This window comes from Bipolaris oryzae (assembly GCF_000523455.1).
Source record: "Bipolaris oryzae ATCC 44560 unplaced genomic scaffold scaffold_164, whole genome shotgun sequence".
Lineage (NCBI taxonomy): Eukaryota > Fungi > Ascomycota > Dothideomycetes > Pleosporales > Pleosporaceae > Bipolaris > Bipolaris oryzae.
Window position 1 is genome coordinate 1 of NW_006911440.1, and position 21,740 is coordinate 21,740.

The 21,740-nt window shown below is 50.7% G+C and overlaps 6 protein-coding genes across 6 annotated transcripts; 4 read left to right on the top strand and 2 right to left on the bottom strand.

Annotated features, from left to right (window-relative positions):
* Positions 1–872: 872 nt before the first annotated feature.
* On the top strand, positions 873–1,199 carry COCMIDRAFT_8455 (uncharacterized protein; the record flags this gene model as incomplete). The annotated part of the gene is made up of 1 exon (XM_007693403.1): positions 873–1,199. The coding sequence occupies one exon, from the start codon at positions 873–875 to the stop codon at positions 1,197–1,199; it is 327 nt and encodes a 108-aa protein (XP_007691593.1).
* A 1,155-nt stretch (positions 1,200–2,354) lies between these two features.
* COCMIDRAFT_105009 (uncharacterized protein) lies at positions 2,355–3,623 on the top strand (the record flags this gene model as incomplete). The annotated part of the gene is made up of 4 exons (XM_007693410.1): positions 2,355–2,719; positions 2,769–2,909; positions 2,971–3,085; positions 3,162–3,623. The coding sequence occupies 4 exons, from the start codon at positions 2,355–2,357 to the stop codon at positions 3,621–3,623; spliced, it is 1,083 nt and encodes a 360-aa protein (XP_007691600.1).
* Positions 3,624–3,706: 83 nt separating this feature from the next.
* Positions 3,707–5,053, bottom strand: COCMIDRAFT_29407 (uncharacterized protein; the record flags this gene model as incomplete). Its single annotated transcript, XM_007693406.1, has 3 exons — positions 3,707–3,741; positions 3,795–3,836; positions 3,922–5,053. 3 exons carry the CDS (start codon positions 5,051–5,053, stop codon positions 3,707–3,709), a joined length of 1,209 nt encoding a protein of 402 aa, XP_007691596.1.
* A 5,583-nt stretch (positions 5,054–10,636) lies between these two features.
* Positions 10,637–12,019, top strand: COCMIDRAFT_104984 (uncharacterized protein; the record flags this gene model as incomplete). The annotated part of the gene is made up of 1 exon (XM_007693411.1): positions 10,637–12,019. One exon carries the CDS (start codon positions 10,637–10,639, stop codon positions 12,017–12,019), a length of 1,383 nt encoding a protein of 460 aa, XP_007691601.1.
* A 2,521-nt stretch (positions 12,020–14,540) lies between these two features.
* COCMIDRAFT_104974 (uncharacterized protein) lies at positions 14,541–16,293 on the top strand (the record flags this gene model as incomplete). The annotated part of the gene is made up of 4 exons (XM_007693412.1): positions 14,541–15,102; positions 15,146–15,467; positions 15,513–15,713; positions 15,762–16,293. 4 exons carry the CDS (start codon positions 14,541–14,543, stop codon positions 16,291–16,293), a joined length of 1,617 nt encoding a protein of 538 aa, XP_007691602.1.
* A 2,199-nt stretch (positions 16,294–18,492) lies between these two features.
* COCMIDRAFT_53050 (uncharacterized protein) lies at positions 18,493–21,009 on the bottom strand (the record flags this gene model as incomplete). Its single annotated transcript, XM_007693413.1, has 8 exons — positions 18,493–18,688; positions 18,815–19,113; positions 19,183–19,634; positions 19,692–19,799; positions 19,863–19,945; positions 20,076–20,294; positions 20,352–20,459; positions 20,510–21,009. Coding segments are annotated over 8 exons (1,965 nt in total), but the record flags the coding sequence as incomplete, so codon positions are not given.
* Between the last annotated feature and the right edge of the window lie 731 nt (positions 21,010–21,740).

Consider the following 21,740-nt stretch of genomic DNA (forward strand, 5'->3'; position numbering starts at 1 on the left):
AATATATAGAGTAGATTACTATTAGATTTTAAAAGATATCTATTGAGTAGTTCTCTAGATCTAGATCCCTGTCAATCGCGATTTTTGGTGAGATTTTGACTGGCCCACATACTGGGGTGGCCCGCTTACTGGTGAAACACGTTAATGTTAGTGTCATCAGAGTCTGTCTGGCCCGACCCTCACTCAATCTCTCTTCCGCTATCTTTATACGCGGTGCTGCAAGTGCTTGGTTTCAAAGCTCTTCCCTAGATTGGCGAATCATCCGACTACTACAACTAGTGGACCATCCCTGACGGCACTACCCACATCTTTGCAGCTCTTCTATTACTACTTCGTCTCTATACCTCACAGAGTAGTATATCTACTTTGTCAGCTCGTTCCAGGTTCCTTTCACCCACCAACTTTATCGTTTGGGCGCGGAACCTTTCTACAGTGCCATGGCGACTAGTGCTCAGCCCGAGCACCTATTCCAGCCACTCTTCGCCCTAACCAACGTGCTCCCAAAAGTAGCCAATATCACGCCGTGGCAGGGTCGACACCCGCCACTAATATCAGTCAGCCTGTCTCTTGTACTGGGCATGAAAGGTCCGAGGTGATGTTGTAACCAGACTACCTGGACCATGTACCAACTGCTCAGTCGATGGTGCTGCATGCTAATTGGCTGAGCACAGGTAAATTCTCCGTTTCTGCTGTTCTTGGAGCGGAGACACAAGCACTTGCCCAGATACTGACTAGACGTATGTAAAAGAGCTAGACGAGTCCAGTCCGCAGCGTCCAGACAGGTAAATGCGACTAGGCACTCGTTCACAGCCACAATATACTCTGTACCATCTCCATCTAGATATCTTCGCCAGCAAGATGGAATATTAATTATGACCAACCCACACGTCGGCGCTGGCTCTGTCAACAGCGCTATATCAGGCGGCCCCTCAATGACCGTCCAGATGCATACTCCAGTTCCGTTCCTCACTTCCAAAGTCGGTAATTGGAATCTATACTCGCTAAATTCGCCTGGTGTTTTTGATCTTTCTATGCTAGCTGCCATGGGCGGTGAAAATCCGACGATTGCACGATCCGAAACAGTTTCCACTTTTGACGATATCTTTGGACTAGATTTGATTAGTGGCCATGATATGGTAGCTGTCGATCCTATCTTGGCATGCGATCATCTTTCATCGGCACTGGGGACGCACCCTTGAGGACGTGTATCTGTACAATATCACTGCTAGTCAATTCCAATTTCGCAATTGCATTGTTATGTATACTCCATGATTTCAGCTAAGCTGATTCATGGCCATGACGAACTGATGTAGATAGTATCAAGCAACGAGTTTCACTATGGTAGATACGAGTACCTTCACCTTCACCTGCACTGTACTATGAGTAGCCAGATATACGAGGTACCAGGGTCAAAGAGGGATACTATATAGACTAAAAGCTCATAATTTGGATGATATCTCTGCTGTCGGGGAAGTTCTCGTCTTAGACTTAAGATCGGAGAATAGTTTTGCCTAAGTTACGCATAACCCTGTGCATCGGCGTAATACATCTCCACTTACTGGGTACAAGTTTGACTTTTGCACGACCTTTGCGTGGTCTTTGCCATCCTATAGCACAAAAGTAACTTACTATTCTCCTACAAGCGTGAATCAATTTGGGGTGATGGCCCCACTAATGCCGACGGGCCGAGGCACCCCGGCTTCGCCGGGACCTGTGTACATGGAGACCGAAATAGTGGACAAAAAACATCAACCCATCAAAACAGAGCCGCTCTCTGTAATCGGTCGTCTTTATAACCACACATTTAAGACAAAAGGTTTACGCCAGGGTGCTAGAAGCTCATGCACGTCAGCAGACTATAAGAAAGCATCGTACAGTTCTCTTTTGCTGACATGTAGTTGTCTAGTATCAACATTGTGCTGTTTTGGTTAATGCAGTTTTGTCCAAGTGTTTTGGTCTAAGAGAGGGATCGACATACAGGAACTTCTTTCGATATAGTGTATTCCATATAGTAGTCCTGATTAGTGCCACTGATCACTATGCGAGAACCGAGTGCAATAGTAGAACCTGGGCACTCTATGAGGCGCTATGTGCCGAGGGGAATTACGTCAGTGGCAGCTCGGGTAGTACGCTGTACTGCAGTTATACACGTGACTGGTGGGGAAAATAGTATTACAAATCGCTGGGTTTTGTCACATTGATATCACATTACTAAGCTCTTGTAAAAAGTGCAAAAACCTAAACTCAAATAGCCATCCCTTGTCAAACTTTGACCAAACCATGTTCTCCAATCATTGAATGGTCCAAAGTCGCAAGCATCCATCGCAACTACCGAAAGTAGTAAACACATGACAATGGCTTCCGAAGTCGCCGCCGTCCAATCACCTTCGCTTGAAGTTCCCGCCTCAAACAAGGTTGTCACTGTTCGCATAATCGACACAGGACACAGGGTATCTGTACCTGCGGGTTATTTTATGGAACCTCATATTGACGATCATGAAATCATGAAATCTCCTGAGTTTTCATTTCTGGTTGAGCATTCGTCGGGCAAAAAGATTCTCTTCGACTTAGCCACTCGCAAAGATCCTGAGAACTTTTCCCCTGCTATCCGTCAATCAATAGCCGCAGGCGGTTTAACCTTCGAAGGCGACAAGGATGTTGTAGACATCCTCGAGGAGAAAGGCATAAAGAGGGAAGAGATTGACGAAGTCATTTGGAGGTAAAGTTTTTCGCCGATGTGCAAGAACTGATACTAATAGACCTGGTAGTCACTGGCACCTTGACCATGTTGGAGACATGTCACGCTTCCCATCCAGCACAAAACTTATCGTCGGACCGGGATTCACGAATGCTTTAGTTCCTGGCTATCCTACCAACGAGCATAGCCCAATATTGGAAAGTGACTACAAGTAAGACATCTACCGCTGTGCATACTTTGCTAGCCCAAAAATACTAAGAGCATTGTAACAGAGACCGGCCTTTGATCGAACTCGATTTCAAGGGCAACAATGCATTGAAATTCAATAATTTTGATGCCCTAGATTGGTTTGGGGATGGGAGTTTTTACATTCTGGATGCTCCAGGGGTAAGTCGCAATGCTATTCATGATCCCTTTGCTTGCTTTCTTCATCACAGGCATATGAAGCTAATGTAATCAAAAGCACACTGTGGGACATATCTGCGCACTGGCACGGACTACTCCAGACACTTTCATCTTCATGGGTGGCGATACCTGCCACTATTGTGGCGAGTTCCGGCCAAGCAAATACGTTCCTCTCCCTGAGGTAGTCACGCCTTCGCCTTACTCCACGCCGCCATTCGCCCCAGGAACTGAATGCCCGGGAGCGCTCATCTTGAACATTCATCCGCAAAAGTCATCCACAAAACCTTTTTACACTCAGAAGGTACTAGAGGAGGGCCTAATGCAAGATTATCCAAAAGCGGTGGAATCAGCAGACAAAATGTCTTCATTCGACGGAGATGAACACGTCCTGGTTTTGGTTGCACACGATGCTTCAGTGCTGGACACATTCGAGTTTTTCCCCAATCATGCTAATAATTGGAAAGAGCGTGGGTGGAAAAGTGCTGTTCGCTGGACGTTCCTCCAGGACTTTAAGTTGTGAGGGGCACACACGGTTCATCTTTGATTTCAAGTAGCTTCGAAAGTGTAATTCTGAAAGTCTCTAAGCGTCCTACTAATTTTTTTTCAAAGATATGAGCTGGCCAGAATGCCGGATAGTACTTAAAATGTATTTCACGGGCAAGCGACAAAGTCATTCTTAACTCCTGCTTACCTTCTAGATTTGAAAACTTTAGACCCTGAAAAATATCTTCGCCTATATTCTTGTTAGCCAGCGCAGAGAGGTTTTCTCTAAACATAACGTACTACCTTTTTAAAACCTTTCCCAACAAACAACCTACCATCCCTCCACTCGTTTCTCAACACAACCAAAAGCCACCTGCCTTCCTCCCTCCAACCCTGTAGTAACTCTCTACTATCCTCCTTGACCTCCTGCAACAACCCCTTTCCCTCATATTTTATAACAGCCTTCAACTCTTTCCCCTCATACTTCAACATGCCCCAAACCTCCAAACCCTCTTTTTTCAATACTTCAGCCAACCGAGCTACACTCCTCCTACTCGCTTTCTTCTTCACTTCCTCGTACTCACTCGGCGCCTCCTCATACCTATAAAATATAGGCAATACCTCTATCTGCTCTTCGGCAGGTACCTCTGGAAGGCGCTTCTCAACACCCACGTCCACTTCCTTCTTTCCCTCTTCTCCCCCCTGCTTTACAGGAATCGACTGCTGTACATCAACCGAATGCCGTACAGGAACCGAATGCCTCACCTGAACCGACTGCGCCACAGGAGCCGACCACCGTACAGGAGAAATCGATTGTCGTACCGGAACCGGCTTCCTCCGAATCAAAAACGCCCTCTTCACCTCCCCCTCCACCTTTCTCTCCTTCTTCTTCTTCTCCTCCATTCTCACACCCTTTTCTTCCTCAAGCATCTTCCTCTTCTTCTTCTCCTCCTCCTTACCTTTCACTTCCACTACCTCGTCTCTACTCACCATCTTCTCCAGCATCTCCTCCAACACCTCCCTCACCCCTCTCTCCTCCTCGCTCTCTTCCTCTTCACATCCCACATCCCCACCACCCTTCTCAACCTCCTCCTCCTCCTCACCCCCCTTATCCACACTGTCGACCACCACCACCACCTCAGCGCCCACGGAATTCGCAGCAACATCCCCAGATCGATACGACAAAAGCGGTTCCCCATCCCCATCCCAATCTACAAGCAGCGTGCCCCTCGTCCCGGGTCGAATGGCGTTATCTTGCCATGCCATGTGTTGATCGATGAGAGATTTGAGGTCTGATGAGTTGGTACGAGCGTGGGGACGGGAAAGTCGGGGGTGGGATCGGGATAGACGAAGGAGACCGGGGTGGATGTGGGTTGAGGTGTGGTGATTTGGATGGATGTGGGTCGAGGCGTGTTGTGGATGAAGATGAGTAGTCTGCGTAGTCTGCGTTTGCGTCGGGAGAACCATTGTTTAGGCTTGATCCCCCCTCCAAAAAATCAATAAAAATAAAATAAATGGTGATATAAAAAAATATTAATCCTGGTTTACAAAATACTGGGGATATTTTTTTTTTTGAAAAAAATGTCAGGGGGTGGTTTAAAGGGTTACGTCTTTCCGATCATTTTTTTTTTATAAAAAAATACTTCAAAAAAAAGTTGCGATTTTTTTGGAGGTAGGTAAGGGTTTAATGGTTCTTTTGGCTGACGATGAGATGGTGAGACTGAGAAGAGGGGGGGGGAAAGAGGGAAACATGGTAGGGGAAGGAGTTATAAAAGGCAGAGAAAAAAAAGGACGTTGTGTATGTAAGGATTTGGAAAGACATTGTATGAAAACAGTAGAGGTGAGATGGATAATTTTTTTGTATATGCTTAACATTGTTGAGAAGTAGGGTGAAGTGGAAAAAAAACGTCACATGACCCGTCAATCACCCCAACCAACAGCCAAAAGAGCGAAAATGATACAGAAATCAAATCCAAAAAAAATCATAACTAGAAAATTAAGTATACATTCATGGGCCAGTAACTATATATCCCCACAACGCGATAGCAGACCTGAAAAAAGAGCACGTGACCATATCCTCCCACACCCATCCCTTCCACCCAGATGTATTATAACCGCCCCAAATTCTCTTTCCCAATCTACCTTGCAACCTAAGTGTCCTCCCATCCCACCAAGAGAGAGAGCCTTTGCGAGATATGCCGATGAACAAAAAATTACACATCAAATTTTGCTACGGAGGAGACGTGTCACACTGCAAGGAAAGTGGTATAGACCAAAACAAGAGAGAGAGAGAGAGAGAGAAAAGCAAACTCCATATTAGGAACGATGAAACAGTGGGAGGGATATGACGCAGAGTAGAGCAGTGAAGAAAAACCCCCGGGTATTACCACGCTCAATCCGTCAACGTTGTCATCTTTAGTAACTAAAAATGACTAGCGAGGAGAGCAGACAGGCAACGAAATGGATAAACCGTTTAGTTCTTGTCCTTACCGGCGAGCTTGTCCTTGAGCTTGCCGAAGAAAGAGCGGCGCTTCTTCTTCTTGTCGTCAGCAGCAGAGACAATGCTCTGGCTGCCTGGCGTGCCCTTGGGAGACACGTCAGAGTCTTTCCTTGGGCTCTTAGCCGGGGCTGGGGCCTCTGGTGCCAGTTGGGCTGAAGGTGCAGAGGTTTCGGTATCTGGCTTGGCATCCGCTGAAGTCTCAGCGGCAGCGGGCTGTGTTTGCTCAGTCGAAGCAGCTTCCTTGGGGGCAAAGGCGACGTCAGTGGTGGAGTCAATAGGCCTTGACTCGGCTGGCTTGGCAGTCTCGGTTTCAGTGACAGTCTGAGGCTCAGTGGAGGACTCGACTGGCTTAGAGTCCACGGCTGCAGAGCTGGGAGTTGGCTCGCCATTAGCGTGGACTGGTTTCACCTCTTGGAGCAGTTCGTTCTCAACGGCCTTCTTCTCACTAACTGCCTCAGCGTTGCTGGCAGCTTCGGGGCTGGCGTGGGCCTCCTTCTGGCTTTCAGCTACAACAGCAGGCACCTCACTAGCCACTGTCTCAATGTTTGTGCCAGGAGCGGTGGCCGTGGTAGCGGCAGTAATTACAGGCGCAGGCTCGCCAGCTTCCTCGGCCTTTGGCAGCTTGCTGAGTAGCTCAGACTCTACAACCGCCTTTTCTGTGACAGCCTCGCTGTTGGCAGCGGCCTCGGGGCTAGCGTGGGCCTCGTGTTGGCTCTCAGCGACAATCTCAGGGACGTCGGGAGATACAGTCTCGGAGACGGCGGTAGGAGCAGACTCTCCAGTTGCGTTGATCTTGGGGACCTCGCTCAATAGCTCAGATTCGACGGCTTTCTTCTCTGCGACCACCTCGGGGCTTGAGGCTGCCTCAGGACTGGCGTGTGCGGCTTGTTGGCTCTCAGAGACAATGGCGGGGACTGCAATGGCGGGAGCAGGCTCGCCAGTCTCGTTCGTCTTGGGGACTTCGCTGAGCAACTCTTGCTCAACAGCAGACTTCTCTGCAACAACCTCTGGACTGGCAGCCGCTTCTGGCTCAGCGTGTGCGGTGTTTTGGCTCTCAGCAACGACGCTGGGTACCTCATCGGCAGTGGTTGTGCTAGGTCCGTTCAAACCAGTGGTCTCGGCAATCTTGTCCTTGGCAGTGTAGACAGCCGCGGCAAAGAGGCCTGCGCCAGCGGTGGCACCAGCAGCCGCAGTAGCGACTGCGGCCTGAGCATGGTCACCGAGAGTGGGATCTTGGCTTGTGACAGGTGCTTCAGGTACAGTCTCCTTCAGCTCTTGCTCGACCTCCTTCTTCTCCTGGACGGCTTCGGCATTGGCGGATGCTTCTGGCTCGACGTGAGCCTGCTGTTGGCTCTCAGTCACAGTCTCGGGGACGCCACGAGGCTCCTTGGGAACCTGACCAGCAAGCTCGACAGTTGTGCTTGTAGGGGCAACCGATGAAATGGTCACGCCAGTGTCTTGCTCAGTCTTAGCATCGACTCCCATTGGCAGGCTGGACTCGGGGATCAGGTTGCCAGTGATGGGAGGAAGACCAAACATGCCACCCTTGGCATCGCGCTCGGCTTGAGGAGTAAAGGCCAGAGGGGGAAGAGCATCAGCCTTTTCGTAGGAAGCGGGGTCGGTCTTGACGGTGCTCTCGACGGTGTTGGAGGTGAGAGTGCTGGGGTCAGGAACAGGCTCGCCAGGTGCAAGGTGAATTGGGTTTCCGGTGCCGGCGGTAGCTGGGATGGGGGCAACACCAAACGTAGAAGGCTCTTGCTCGGGTTCCTCGTCATGCTTGACGGTCGACTCTACGGTGTTGTTGGTAAGAGTGCTTGGGTCGGGAACAGGCTCGCCAGGCGCAAGCTTAATGGGGTTGCCGTTAGTCAAGGTAGCGGGAATGGGAGCGACATTGAAGGTCTGGGCCTCGCCTCCGGGTGTCTCTGCGAAAGGTGTCTCGGGGAAGGCACCAGGCAGGGCAGAGCTATCTGTGGCGCTCTTATCGCTCTCCTTGGGCACCGCACCGGCAAGCGCAGCGGTCGTAGACTCGGGTCCGACCGACGACAAGGTGTTGACAGGCGCCTCGTCGACAATGTCCTCGGGGTAGAGGACATTGTTGATGATGCCATGGCCGTCGTCCTCTGTGCGGGCGGTCTCATTGGTACACCAGTTGCCGTTCACGACGAACTAGACAAGAGAGAGGAGTTAGCAAAGTCTGCGCGACAGGCTGCAGGCGGCAGCGGGTTTGGGGGGGGGGGGGGGAGCCGGAAGTGGGCGCGCGCACCTTGTACTGGGTGTGAACCTGGGGCAACTCGACCGTCTTCTTGAAGACACCATCTTCCAGCTCAAGCTTGACTGTCTTCCTCCAGTCATCGAAGGTGCCAGTCACGTAGACATCATTGGCGGCGTGTTCCCTGGGAGCGCATTAACAATTAGCTGTACGTGTAGGCAGGGCTCAGACAAGCGAACCAGGTAAAAGTATATTTGCCCATGTCAGCGCAGCAGGAATAGGCGATTGGAGAAATGCGATTGTGGTAGTCAGGAGAGAGATGGGTCGGAGGGCGCAAAGAGCGGGCAGTTTTGGAGGAGGCTGGTAGGGCAGGATCAGGAGCTCGGTTCGGGTGGAGCTAAATCAAGCGGCAGCGCGCGCTCGGACGGTGTTTGTATGCACGACAGAAACGCTTGCAGTTATGGGGAGGAGAGGGACAGGAGGCGAATTAGGAGCGCAGGCGCAGGCGCAGGACAAAGGGATTATGGCAATGGGGGCGCTGGGGAGAGTGAATTGGCGAGGCTGTTCAGTCTGCGCGCGATGCTGCAGTCGAGGTGCAAGACTGGAGACGGGCGCGGTTAGCGGCGTCATTGCTTGGCGGGATGCCGTTGATGGCGCGCAATCTGCAATGACACAAGCGGGAGGGCAGAATCAGAATGGCGAGCAAATGCACAATGACGAAAGCCTGCGTGCGTGTACCTGTGTGGCCACCGGCCACTTGATTGCGGCCAGGCTGGAGAGTGTACCCGCCCACGGTTGGCACGCACACGGGCGAGTTGTGCAGTGTGAGTGCAAGTGGGCGGCGCAATTGGTGCTGGCTGCTGGGGGTCATTGCGCGCGCGCCCGCAAAAACGAGAATACATCATGGCCCCTCCCGCTCGCAGCTCGCAGCTCGCAGCTTGCAGACACTGAACCATGTCGGCTGCCGGGCACGTGACGCTGCACCCACCCACGCAAGCGGCCAGAGTGCGTCATCGTCTTTTTGACACGTGCATTAATTCCACCGTGGGCGAGCAGCATTGCGTCGTGCGCATGCACGAATACGAGAGATTCCTTGCACAGACCAAAACACCCCCATTTCCTCTTCTTGCATTGCTCGTGCTCGCACATGTCTCCAGCCTGTCTTGGTGCACTCACCGCCATCGCCATCGCCATCGCCGTGGCCTGCGCCATAGCCAGGCTGTGGCTCACCGCCAGTTGTGTGTCAGCCGGCCCGCCCATGTTTGGTCTGCAAGACGCATGTATCAAACCGTCTCGAATAAAAGGTGAAACACGGCAAGGCTACTCAGCAGAACTGGTGGACTGGTGGGCCGGACAATCATTCTGTCCCTGCGTCTGTCGATAGTTTGCCCGCCCGTATCTTTGCACGCGCTTGTGCTTGGGTGAGTCTGGGGCGTCGTGGTGATGCAGTACTGTATGCAAGATAAGGCTCATTTCGGTGCTTTACTGTCCACTCCCTCTGCAGCACCGCCTAATTACAGGCAAAGGAGCTGCGTGGCTACGAGCAGCCGACAAGCATCGCCTTTGTCTGGCCTTGGTTGACCATTTCATACTATGCCTGCCATGTGAGCCCTCTCTGCTCTGTACTACTATTACTACTACTGTACCTACCTACCTACCTACCTACATATATACATACTACACTCTCTCCCACGGGCACTGGGGCATTTGCATTTGCATTCCCCCGCCACCGCCGCAAGCTCCCCTGACGCCTAGCGTAAGCTCCAGCCATGCACAGCAGGCGGGAGCTAAAGCACACACGCCTATTGGCATCTGCTCTTTGATCCATGGCAGCACTGCATGGACAAGCACCAGACATTGACTCACGCCTGCCAGACAAGCCGTCGCCTAAATGTCGCCGTGAGCGCCTCAAGCCAGACGAGAGTTTCTAGAGGCCTTCTGGAAGATAATACGCCCCCCCCCAGCTCCATTGCCTTGATCCCTACCTACCTGCTACTGCTGCTACTGCTACTGTCTAGTAGTCCCCCTCTGACTGCTTGCCCACCCACCACACACTCTGCCCCCCCTCCCAGCGCGTCATCACTGCGCCCTCACCCCCGGGGGCCTTTGCACTTACATTATTACAATTGCTTTCTCTACTAGCCGCCCAGCTTCACCTCCGTCGTCGTCTGCCCCCCTGTCTCCTCCTTCCTCCCCCCTTTGGACTTCGCATTGCCGCTGCCCTTGGATCCTCGCCGCCCTGCCAGCTACTGCTGCCCCCCCTCCATCCCTGCACGTCTCGCGACCGACGACCGACGTCAAAGAGCTGCGCTCAACCCCTCACCACCCGCCCACCGCCCTCATGTCCCTCCCTCCCGACTACTCCAACGAAATCTCCACCCTCGACCGCGAAATCCTCAAGCACAAGCCCCACGACATCCTCCAATTCTGTGCCAATTTCTTCAACCGCCGCCTCGAGTCGCAGCGAACAGAGTACCTGCTGTCGCAACAGCACGCCAGCCATCAGGGCCGTGCCGAGAACAGCTTCCCGGGCAGCAACCCCTTTAGCACCTCGCCCAGCAGCGGCAGCACCTTTGCAAAGACGACCATGCACCGCCTCGAGGAAGAAGAGGAGAACGACATCATGACGTCGCCCACAGCCTCGACTTTTGCTGCCGTCGACTTTGCCCGCGCCCGCAACAACGGCAACCTGGCCACCGGCGGCGAGAGCGCCTTTGGCAACTTTGGTGGCTTTGGCGGCTCCTCCAAGAACACCATCATCCAGATGCCGCCGCTTGTTGGAGAGGGCCAGACCTTCCCCAACAACTACAACACCAACAGGCGCACCTCCGTCTCGGCCGAGTCCCTCAACCCCACCTCAAGTGCTGCCGACAACTTTACCCCGCCCTTTCATCAGAAGACGCCCGACCAGCTGTCGCGTCTCAAATCGGCAGTCTCTGGCAACTTCCTCTTCTCACATCTCGATGACGAACAATCGTCAATGGTTCTTGGTGCCCTGCACGAGAAGCCGATACCAACAAAGGGCATAAAGGTCATCCAGCAAGGCGATGTCGGAGATTACTTCTACGTCGTTGAAAAGGGCTCATTCGACATCTACGTCAATCAGTCGGGAAAACTCGAAGCAGGTGCCGAAGGTGCTGGCAACAAGGTGGGCACTGTCGGACCCGGGGGTTCTTTTGGTGAGCTGGCTCTCATGTACAATGCGCCTCGTGCCGCGACAGTTACTTCGACCGAGCCATCAACCCTCTGGGCACTCGACCGCATCACCTTCCGTCGCATTCTCATGGACAGTGCCTTCCAGCGTCGACGCATGTACGAGGGCTTCCTCGAAGAGGTGCCCCTACTGTCCACCCTAACGCCCTACGAGCGTTCAAAGATTGCCGACGCTCTTGAAACCAAAAAATACCCGCCCGGAACAACCATCATCCAAGAAGGCGATGTTGGCGAATCCTTCTTCCTGCTTGAGGCTGGAGAGGCAGAGGTCTTCAAGCGCGGCATTGACGGTGCTGTAAATCAATATCAAAAGGGCGACTACTTTGGCGAATTGGCGCTGCTCAATGATGCACCCCGTGCTGCCTCGGTCATCAGCAAGACTGAGGTCAAGGTCGCGACTCTTGGCAAGAACGGCTTCCAGCGACTGCTGGGACCTGTCGAGGGCATCATGAGGCGGAACGACCCCACCAAGTCGGTATCCGAAGGCGACCACGTAGATCCCCTCTCCTAGGCCTTGTAACCGCATTCACCGCGAACCCTAGGACACGAACACGTTAACACCTGGGCAAGGGCCAAAGATCAACGTTATGAAAACACAAGGGAATCTGAGTATCGATATGTGCCTTGATGTGGTGCTCTCTCTCTCTTTCTCACACTCTTCGGCGTTGTCGCATGTATTCCTACGCTTCCTACTGTCACTAAACATCGTCTGCCGTGATGGAAGAGAAAAGGCTTTTGTTTCCACGAGCATAATGGGTTTTAGTTGTGCGCTGCTCTGTTACCTATACTCCATTGCGTATGATAGTCATGACTTAGACTTATGCATCGATACTTTGATTGGATCGATAGTTAAGTTGTGACGTGTCGCAATGTATTTCATATGCTTTTTCCTTTTCTATTCTGTCTCTTATATGCAAGCATCGAATCCTTCTGTGCACGAGTGTCCTGCCTGACTCGCATGCCGTGATGCGCTCCTGCCGCCGCTGCCAGCAATGAAACATGACCCAAGTAAGTAATTGCATCCCTGTGGCTCGTGCGTTGTGCGTTTTTTTTGTAACCCTACGTTTGTTTTTCCATGCCTTCACCTCTTGAATGTTACTGCGTCATTTGCTGTTATACACACATATAGCTTTGGATACCCCTCAATGTGGCAACAACGATAGTTCAACACCAAGCACTGCCGCCAAGTTATGACGATACGTGCTATCAGACCAGCATGACCCAGTAATCTTGAAGAGATTGTGGCAAGGTATTCGCCTCCAGAAGCAAAAGCCACATCGGTTCTTGTTGCCGACAGATTCAGGCATGGATACCTATGTATACCATAGTCGTATCCACCTTACCGGTCGATGCAACACATCTGTATGTGTATGCTGCCAACGAGACTAGTCAATCGACTACACGCAAGTCTGCATTCACCACGTCTCTTGTGCATCGAACTTTCAGGTCGCCACGATACAAATTCCTTTTGCTCGGCTTGCTACTTTGAGCAGAGATCAACGCTTGACAAGGAGCCTGCCAATTTTTGCCAGTTGCTTTCTTCATGCGCACCCAGTGCAACACTTGGCTGTCGTTTTTTTCGGGGGGGGGGCATATTTTTTCCCTTCCATGTGCATGCAGCTCCCGTAACCCGCCAACGCAGCCAAACGGCCCTTCCGAGCGGAATATTTTTAGGACAATGACAGTGACTCCACCATGTGACACTTCCGTCAAGAAAACAGCACCAAGCTTCCAATTGCTCTTCTAGGTAAATCTTCCGTCATGTCCTTGTGTGTATACAGCCACGTTACGTGAGCCCACGTTGTGGCTGATGTAGCAAGCCACAAGCTACATGCTAACCATGGCTGGGGTAGAGCTGCGGCCTTGTGACACAGAAAGCTCAATTGAATACCTGGCCATGTAGCCAAACACACCAGTCTTTGGATTTTCCATAATCTGCCCAGGGAGGCGCCCTACGCGGTTGGCTGTAGACACTGTGCCCTCAATTTACCATAGGTCAAAGGATCACTCAAGGCGTTCTTAGGGCTGTTACCGATCCAATAAGAATATACTGCCCCAAGGCTCACTGCGTGGGCCTGCGGCTTATATATGCAGCATCCAGGGTATGCCCGCGCGCTAAGACTGAAACAGGTAAATGGGTTGATTGACCACCAGCATTCTGATCTTGTTTCCTACAGCTAACTTACATTCTAGGCCTTTGAATGAGAGGAAACGGTGCGGGTAGCATCAGACCAACCCATACCATGCCAACCGAGCTCAAAAGAGACCTGTCGACATACGAGGACTCGTCCACAAAGTCCTCGGACTCGAAAGCCAAAGTTCAACGAATATTCTTGGCATCATCAAGGGCTATGGATGGCGGTCTGTACTGTCGCGCTTGGCCCGGTTCTCTCGGTGTCGGGCTGCCGATGGTGAGGTGCTATGGTTCAGCCACACACTAGGCCGGGAACGATTCTTCTCCGACATCTATCGGTTGCGGATCGGGAGCATAGAGGCGCATACCGGCACGCTTCTCGGGACCGACGGCGGGGTTCACCGTATCCACTGCCTCAAGCAGTAAATACGCGGTCTCTACACCTCTTGAATGTCATCTGCTCGATGTGTGCTGAGCTATAGTTATAATCCGGCGTGCGCGATACACATTCTAAGATGACGAACCGGGGGAACGGTATACGCCTTACTACATCGTCCCGGCTATGTTATGAATTCTCATCACTGGTTCGTTTTGAGTTGAGGCCTCCCTTGAACATGCTTTTACTCCCATACCGTAGTGACGCAGCCAACCTGAACCCTGTCAGATGTCCACCGCTATCTTTTCCTTGTGGCTGAGGCTCACAGCACCAAAGAAGGCTAATAGCACGTTGAAGTATCCCAAAGGGTACCTGCATCTCACGTCAACGGTCAATTGTTCATGCCTTTAAACTTTCCAAACTCTGTCACTTACTGGAAAGGCCCGAAAGACTGAGCACCATCGTCTACTTGTTTCGATTCATTACAGCAACGCACCTCTCAGACACTGTATATCTTTGAACATGGCGTCCAGCGATCCAAAGCCACCAAAAAGACGAACAGGTCGACACCGCCTTCCACCGCTCGCACAGGGTCCTGCCCTCCAATTCATCGTTGCAACTCATCCAGACGATTTTCGGGCTACGACAGTCCTGAGAAACGTACGATCACATGTCATGTACAAGCACCAGGAGACTCGAGCATCGTCACCTGCGACTCTGGCCAGAAGCCGCGAAAGTAGCAATGGACCAAGTGCTTTAATACGGACCCCGAGTCCGGCTACAACAGACTCCTTTGGGATACTATCGACCAATGCACATATGGTTCCTGCATATAGTAGAGGCTATGAATCTGCGTTGAGTCTGCATGCTTTTGACGCTTATTCCCCGTCATCTCCAACCGATTCTCTACGAAGTCTGGCTGCACGAATTCTATCAATAGCAAGCCCAACATCTACTCATAGCGCACCTCCAGCCTGTGAAGAGGGTTCAGAGTACCCATTTCCGAGAAGGAATACCTTTCAAAACGAGTCTCTATGCAATCTGAAGCGCGAGTGGATTCGCAATACCGTTTTGTTTTGCCATGGTGAGTCATTGCACAGAAGCCTGACTGTTGCTCATGGTTACAGATCAAGCATGGATGCGTTATGTTTGCGACAGTCACCTATCCTTTCTCAGCCACGTGTATGCTACCTTGGTCTACCATGACATTGACGAAGGTTTGCTGTACGACAGCCGCCTCACCGTATTCGCCAAAACCAAGATTCTCAGCCTGATTAGCAGTCGCTTGGATACAGACAACGCTACTATCATATGCATACTACATCTTATTGTTAGTGAAATCGGGAGTGTCAACGAGGGTGTATTCAGTGTGCACCGCGATGGTTTGGCAACCTGCTTAAGGAGCCATCGAGAAGGGCTGAATTCGGGCGTTGCCAGATTCATGACACTGTATGTGTCTCGACACTCACACAAGCCATCAGCTAACCGGGGCAGAATAATGTTGACGTTTACCATGGCAAGAAATCAGCCTGAATCTGTAGAATTCACGCCATGGTTTCCATCCAAAACATTGTCCGATAATGGTATCCTAATCTCGCCACTTTCGCCTCCTATCACACATGCCTCACACTTGTACCGTGTTTGTTCAGTAGGAACAGCGGGAATCATCATGGAGATTCAAAATTTTACAGACATGTTTCTTGCGCGATGGAACCATACCGGCGATGGACAAACAATTTCAAGTGGACAATTAGCCAATTGCGACTCGCAGCTCCAGTCCATCTACTCACGTCTTCTCTTACTGCCATCCACGGAGAGCGACATCACACCAGATTGGATTTACGAGAGCTGCCGTATTGCAGCTTTGATCTACTGTCGATCGATGGTCCATGGAATAAGCCTCGCAGAATCTGCAAGCAATGTCCACCCAGCGACTGCCGGGTCCGACATGAAGAGTGCTACACTGCTATCAGCTCTCCACGAGACGCTTGAGAAAACAAACAAACAGAGCTGCTGGGGCCATGATCTGACGGGTGTCTTTCTATGGGTAACTCTCGTAGGAGCTTCGGCATCGTGGACTTCTGCGCGCCTTGAATCTAAAGACGATTCGCAGACAGCCATTTGGGCAGCAAAGTGCTTCTCACTACATGCAGTGAGAGCTGCAGTATCAGTATCTTCTGACAATATCGATGCTACGATCTACGCCTTGCGCGTGTTCTTGAAAGTCCGACACTGGGTTGCGGTCAAGGCTGGCTCCCTAGGTTTGGCCCGATAGGCAGTTACTCCTACCCAGCATTAGTTTCCTCTTGTTTCGACTGTTTCAACATCTACTATATTCGTAAGCTAGTGCGAACTTTACTTAGGATTCAATCTCTGGAAGCTTGACATCTTTATTGTTTGGGTTGATCTGGTATCCAGCTCATGTCATACTATTATCTATCTCATTACACCCAAAAAGGATAAAGCCCAACCTTCTGCCTTCAAGCCTCGCATTTTTATTACTCGTTACTCTACTTTCTATTTTGTATCCAATTTATTTTCTCACTTTGCAAGCCACAAACGCTATAAAACACAATTCCATGCTGGTCATGTAAAAGTTAGATTCTGCTCTCTCAGCCTCTAATCTCATTAATTGTTCATCAAATCACCTTGACAAATACCGGTTTTCCAGTCGCCACACCATACTCTCTCTACCTTAGACTGCTGACGCAACCAGGCCTCCCATCTTCGCCCGAGGAAATCATATGCGAACAAAAGGCTGAATCTGCTAGCAGGGATACCGCTTACTTTTCCCTGTAACACAGGTCATCATTCCAAACTGCCGCGGACGAGGAAAAATGTACCAAGCCCAACTTATCTCTCAATCTCTCTCTCTCTCTCTCTCTCACACACACACAAACACTGTACCATTCAACCAAGTCCACACCTGATCATGCAATACACACCACGCTCAAAAAAATTAGGAAGCCCACTCATTTTTTTTACATCTTCATACAGACTGCCCACCCAAAAAAATTTCAAAAAAGATTCACTACTTCCTTAAAGCCTTCACACATAACCCCCCCCCCTTTACCCCAGCCACCTCTCGTCATATCTGACATAACCCCCCTCCCTCCATCCCTCCCGTTACACCACCCCCCTCTCCCCCCAATCTCACCCTTTTCTCTTTCCCCCTTCCCCTACATTCCCTTCCCTTCCCTTCCTTGCACAACACACATCCCCAAACACCCAAGCCACCCTCAAGCCCCAAGCCGCGTACACACCCACCCTTGTACCCTCTCTACCCTCTTATGCATCCACATCCACATCCCCACTCATCACCACCACCCCAAAGAAATCCGAAAACAGGGACCCCGCATGTTCGCATGGTGTTCGACCCCGTCTTCTTTTTTTTTCGCTTTGAAGAGTTAGGTTGGGGGGTTTGTGGGTAGGACTTATGGGTGCGTGTGCGTGTGCGTGTGTGTGTAGGGCTGTGAGGACTTGAGCTCCGCGGAGCTGAGGAGGAGGAGGTTAGGGTGGTGGTTTCGTTGCTTTTTTTCGTCTGGAGGGGTCGAAGTGGGGGGAAGAGGGGATGGGAGTGATGAGTGGTCAAGGGGGACAAGTTTTGTTAGATGAGGAGGTGAATACTTGGTTGGGTTGGGTGGGGGTTGCCTGTGAGCTTGTGTTTTTTTTTAGTTAACCCTTTTTCTTTTTTGTATATGGTTATGGCTGTTGTTGGTGTTGCTGGTTTTTGTGGTCAGGATGCAGAATATAGGGACGCATGGTTTTGTTTTGGACATGTTGGGTATCAGGGTTTGTAGGGGCTCTGAGAGATGTGCTTTCTTTATCTTGAGCGGCTAGATGGGGTGATTTTAGATTTTATTTCTTATTCCCAGGTTTGATTGGAGGCTATTTAAGAGGAACTATTGAGTCGCGGACATGGAGAAACTTGGGTCAAGGCTTTCGCTACGGTCACATGGATGATGAGTAAGCAATATGGAGGATGTGTTGGATTCAGTAACTTTATGACCTTGTCACTCATCAAAACAATTGCCCTTCCTTTCTTTCGTGAAGTAATTGGCGCAGATTCTAGAAGGATATCGTTAGTATATTTTTGCTAATCCGCCCACGCTGGTATATCAGTTGCTTACCTCAAGGGAAGAGCCATTTGACAATATAGTGGTAGCGAGCAATTTCTTGCGATCTTGGACTTTGAGAATGTGCTATCGATGAATATGTTAGCTTCTGTCGTAGGGTTTGATGAAAGTAACTTTTTGCTTTCAAGTACCTCTTCAAACGAGTCTTCCATGACATAGCGTATGGTTGTCACGGGACGGGTCTGTCCTAATCGATGGATTCGGGCAAGTGCTTGATCTTCGAGAGATGGGTTCCATTGAGGCTCGAGAAGATGTGCCGTCGAAGCTGCCGTTAGGTCCAAACTGGGATAGTTGTTAAAAGACAGAATGATTTAGTGAATATTGTCTACATGAACATACCCACATGCACCACAACCAATCGTGATCAGTATGACGCGTACGCTAGGATTGTGGTGGAGCTGCTGTATAGCATTGCTGCGGTTCTTCAGCTGTACTTTGCTGTCGATTCGGACCGATTGAATGATGTGGTTTGGGTCACACCGAAGCGCCGTCTCCACCATATCGAGACTTGAAGTCCACGACGAGAACACAACACTAACGGTAGGTCAGCTTGAGATATGTCATAGCTCCTAATAGACTTACTGTTTTTCGTCTGGACAAGACTTAATCTGCGACACAAGTGTCCATATTTTACTTGAAATATCCTTGGTATGGTCCCACTCCATTGTTGAGGGAGAAAGATCGCCAACGGGTGTAAGTCTAGGGGTGGACAAGAAGGAGGCCAAGGGATGAAGTTGACAGGCTCGCGGCTGCTCTGTACACTCGCATGGATTGGGTGATTGGTATCGGAGTAGCGCAGAGCAATCAGAGCAGTAAAATATGCTGCAAGCTGAAAGATAAACCTGTGGTTGTGTAGCATCCCGGAGTCCATCCCCAGACGTGGATGCTTCAATTGGCTGTAAGCACTGTGCGCATAGTTCTCCACCCATGGAATAGCGCGCGTTCATCAAAGCTGTTCTCTCATCGACACTCCCCGACTGTGGTAAGTGACGAGACTGTGACGGAGTGGAAATCCCCAGGTTGCAGACAAGGCGAAGTTTGTTGATCTGTTGTATGGCAGTCATCCAGGGCACGTTAGTTTGGCAGCCACTTTCTGTGGCACGATCCAGCATATCAACAACGGGTTGCTCGATTTGGCGATAATGTTTTTCCTCCTCATGACTAAACGGCACACGGATCAGTTTGTCAGTTCTACTGGGCAGGTCCAAGATAGCTTTTGTTCGACGTATCATGACACACGAGAGTAACTTCTTAAAAGCCTCGGCGGCTTCCTCAGCGGGCCTGACACGCCACAAGTTCGTGATATCGTCATCGAAAGCTCTTGGGTCGTCGTATGGGGAGAAATGAAGAAATTTGAACAGGCCATAGAAGTCGAGCAGGCTATTCTGAATCGGGGTTCCCGAGACTCCCCATCTAGAAGTTGCTTGTAGTGCGGTTATTGCTTGCGCAGTCGAGGTATTGTGGTTGCGTATAGTGTGCGCTAAAGAAAACTCCTATTAGTATTGGACCGTAAGCTGTGACGTTCTTTCGAACCTACCCTCGTCGAGGATAATACGTCTCCAGTGATGAGATAATAAGGAGCTGCTGCCTTGAGCGCGCTTACGATGTTCTCTCTCGATCGTCTGATAGGTGGTAAAAACTATGTCTAGTCGACAAGTTCAGCGTCAGCGTCAGTTTCGCTTGCAGCTTCTGAACTAACAAAACGTACCGGGTAACATTTCCTTGCTCTCCAGTTTGAATTTGTGTCTTCCATGATGCATGAACCATGTCAATTTGCTATCGTGCAAATGACTAGGCAATGGGATTAGAAAGAGCAATCCTCAATATAATTTGTCACAACATACCTTCTTAGTTGTGATTCCCAGACACTGAACACTGCAAAATTGGTCAGCATGTATGAAGCCATACGATATACACTTACTTACAGCTCAGCGGGACAACTATCAGAGTTGAGCTTAAGGAAGCGCCATATATGGGGTGATCCGTTAACGAATTATCATTGAAAGTGCTATCTTGGTCCGAAGCAATCAGAGCGATCATGCTTAGCGTCTTTCCAAGACCCATCTCATCAGCAAGCAATCCACCGCGCCACATAGGGCCTGGGGTAGATTGTGCCTCATCTGTTATGGAGTTTACGAAACTGTTACACATCGAGTTTTAGCGTTGAGACTCGGAAGGATACTTCAGCAATACGCACCTAGACTTTCCTTCACTACATTTTCGCAACCATATACCGAAACCATCCTTGTTCGGATGCATACCTTGTTCGCGTTTCAAGAAGAAAGTCAAAGCTTGCCTCTGATGTCTACGATTTCATTACACACGTGCTCGCTCATCTCGAGGCGGGTTGCTTACAATTTCAATTCGGTGCATAGAGCTGTTGGGGTATTCGATAACTCGAGATCATCGGTAGTCTCGAAGCCAGACAAGACATCAAGAGAAGCTCTTGAGTAATCGTGGATATGGGGCTGTTGAGGTTGCAGCAGCTCAAGCGTCATTGGTGGTTGTTCGTGAAGGCTGAATAGACATTGAGGGTTCATGTAGGGGACGTTGCGATCACAACTAACAGGATCATCCAAGTAGCAGCCAGCTTGAGTCATAAAATCGCCAACGTCATTAAGGCGACATCTTGGCCCATATATGATGACTCCAAGGAATTTTGAAGCTTTTTTGGCCGACTTCCTCTCGGCTGCGGGGGCGATTGGAGTCGACGAGAGTAGAAGTTGTAGTATGAGGTCGTCGTCGTCAACCAGCCTCAGTAGCAACTCGCCCGCAAAGTCGTCTAGTCGTCCAACGGGCGCATCGGCAACGCCACACCTGAGTGTGCGAGGGGGTTCAAAGTGGATCGGGTGTTGGGTCGAGACATCGGAGGTGAGGTGGTGCAGGAGAACGTTTACTATCAAATCCGATATCTGGATAAAATGTAAGATAACGACGAAGCTGAGTTGAAGACGACAAACCATGCCATAGCACACCAAGGTGTTTTCGCATATCTCTTCTACAGCAGTGCAAATAGGGGATGGTGCTGGTGTTGTGTCGGCTAAGTGTGCGCACTCGGATCCATTGCAAAGGTGCTCACTTGCGATGCGTCCTGCACGAGGGGCATTTAGGCGCCGCCGTTTCGAAGCCGGGGGAGCGACATCATCGACGACGATACCAGGAAGACAAGACAGCATGCTGTCGGCCGACTACGAGTGCAAAAAGCGGTGTCTTGCGAGTTGTCATGGTGAACGTCTAAGAACTGCGGGAGTTGGCCTGGATCTAGAGTAGCTGCGTAGATGCATAAACACAGCCACCGGGGCTGAGCATGACTGCGAACCGCAAGGCTACTCTACAGATGCCTCGCCAGCCTCGGGTGTGCTGTTGGCCACCTTCACGCAACTTCTTCTCAAACCCTTATATTGTTTGTGTTCAAGAAGTAAGCAGTCTACTACCCCAGGCTTCATCGCACATCGGCGGCTTGTTTGTACTAGTACGGCCCGATGGCGGCTCCTTCGGCCCAGGCCACCCTTACGCTACAAGACGCCTTCGAGCGGTTTGCGTCCACCGTAACGCCAGAAGACCGGCGACTTTTTCATAACACGCA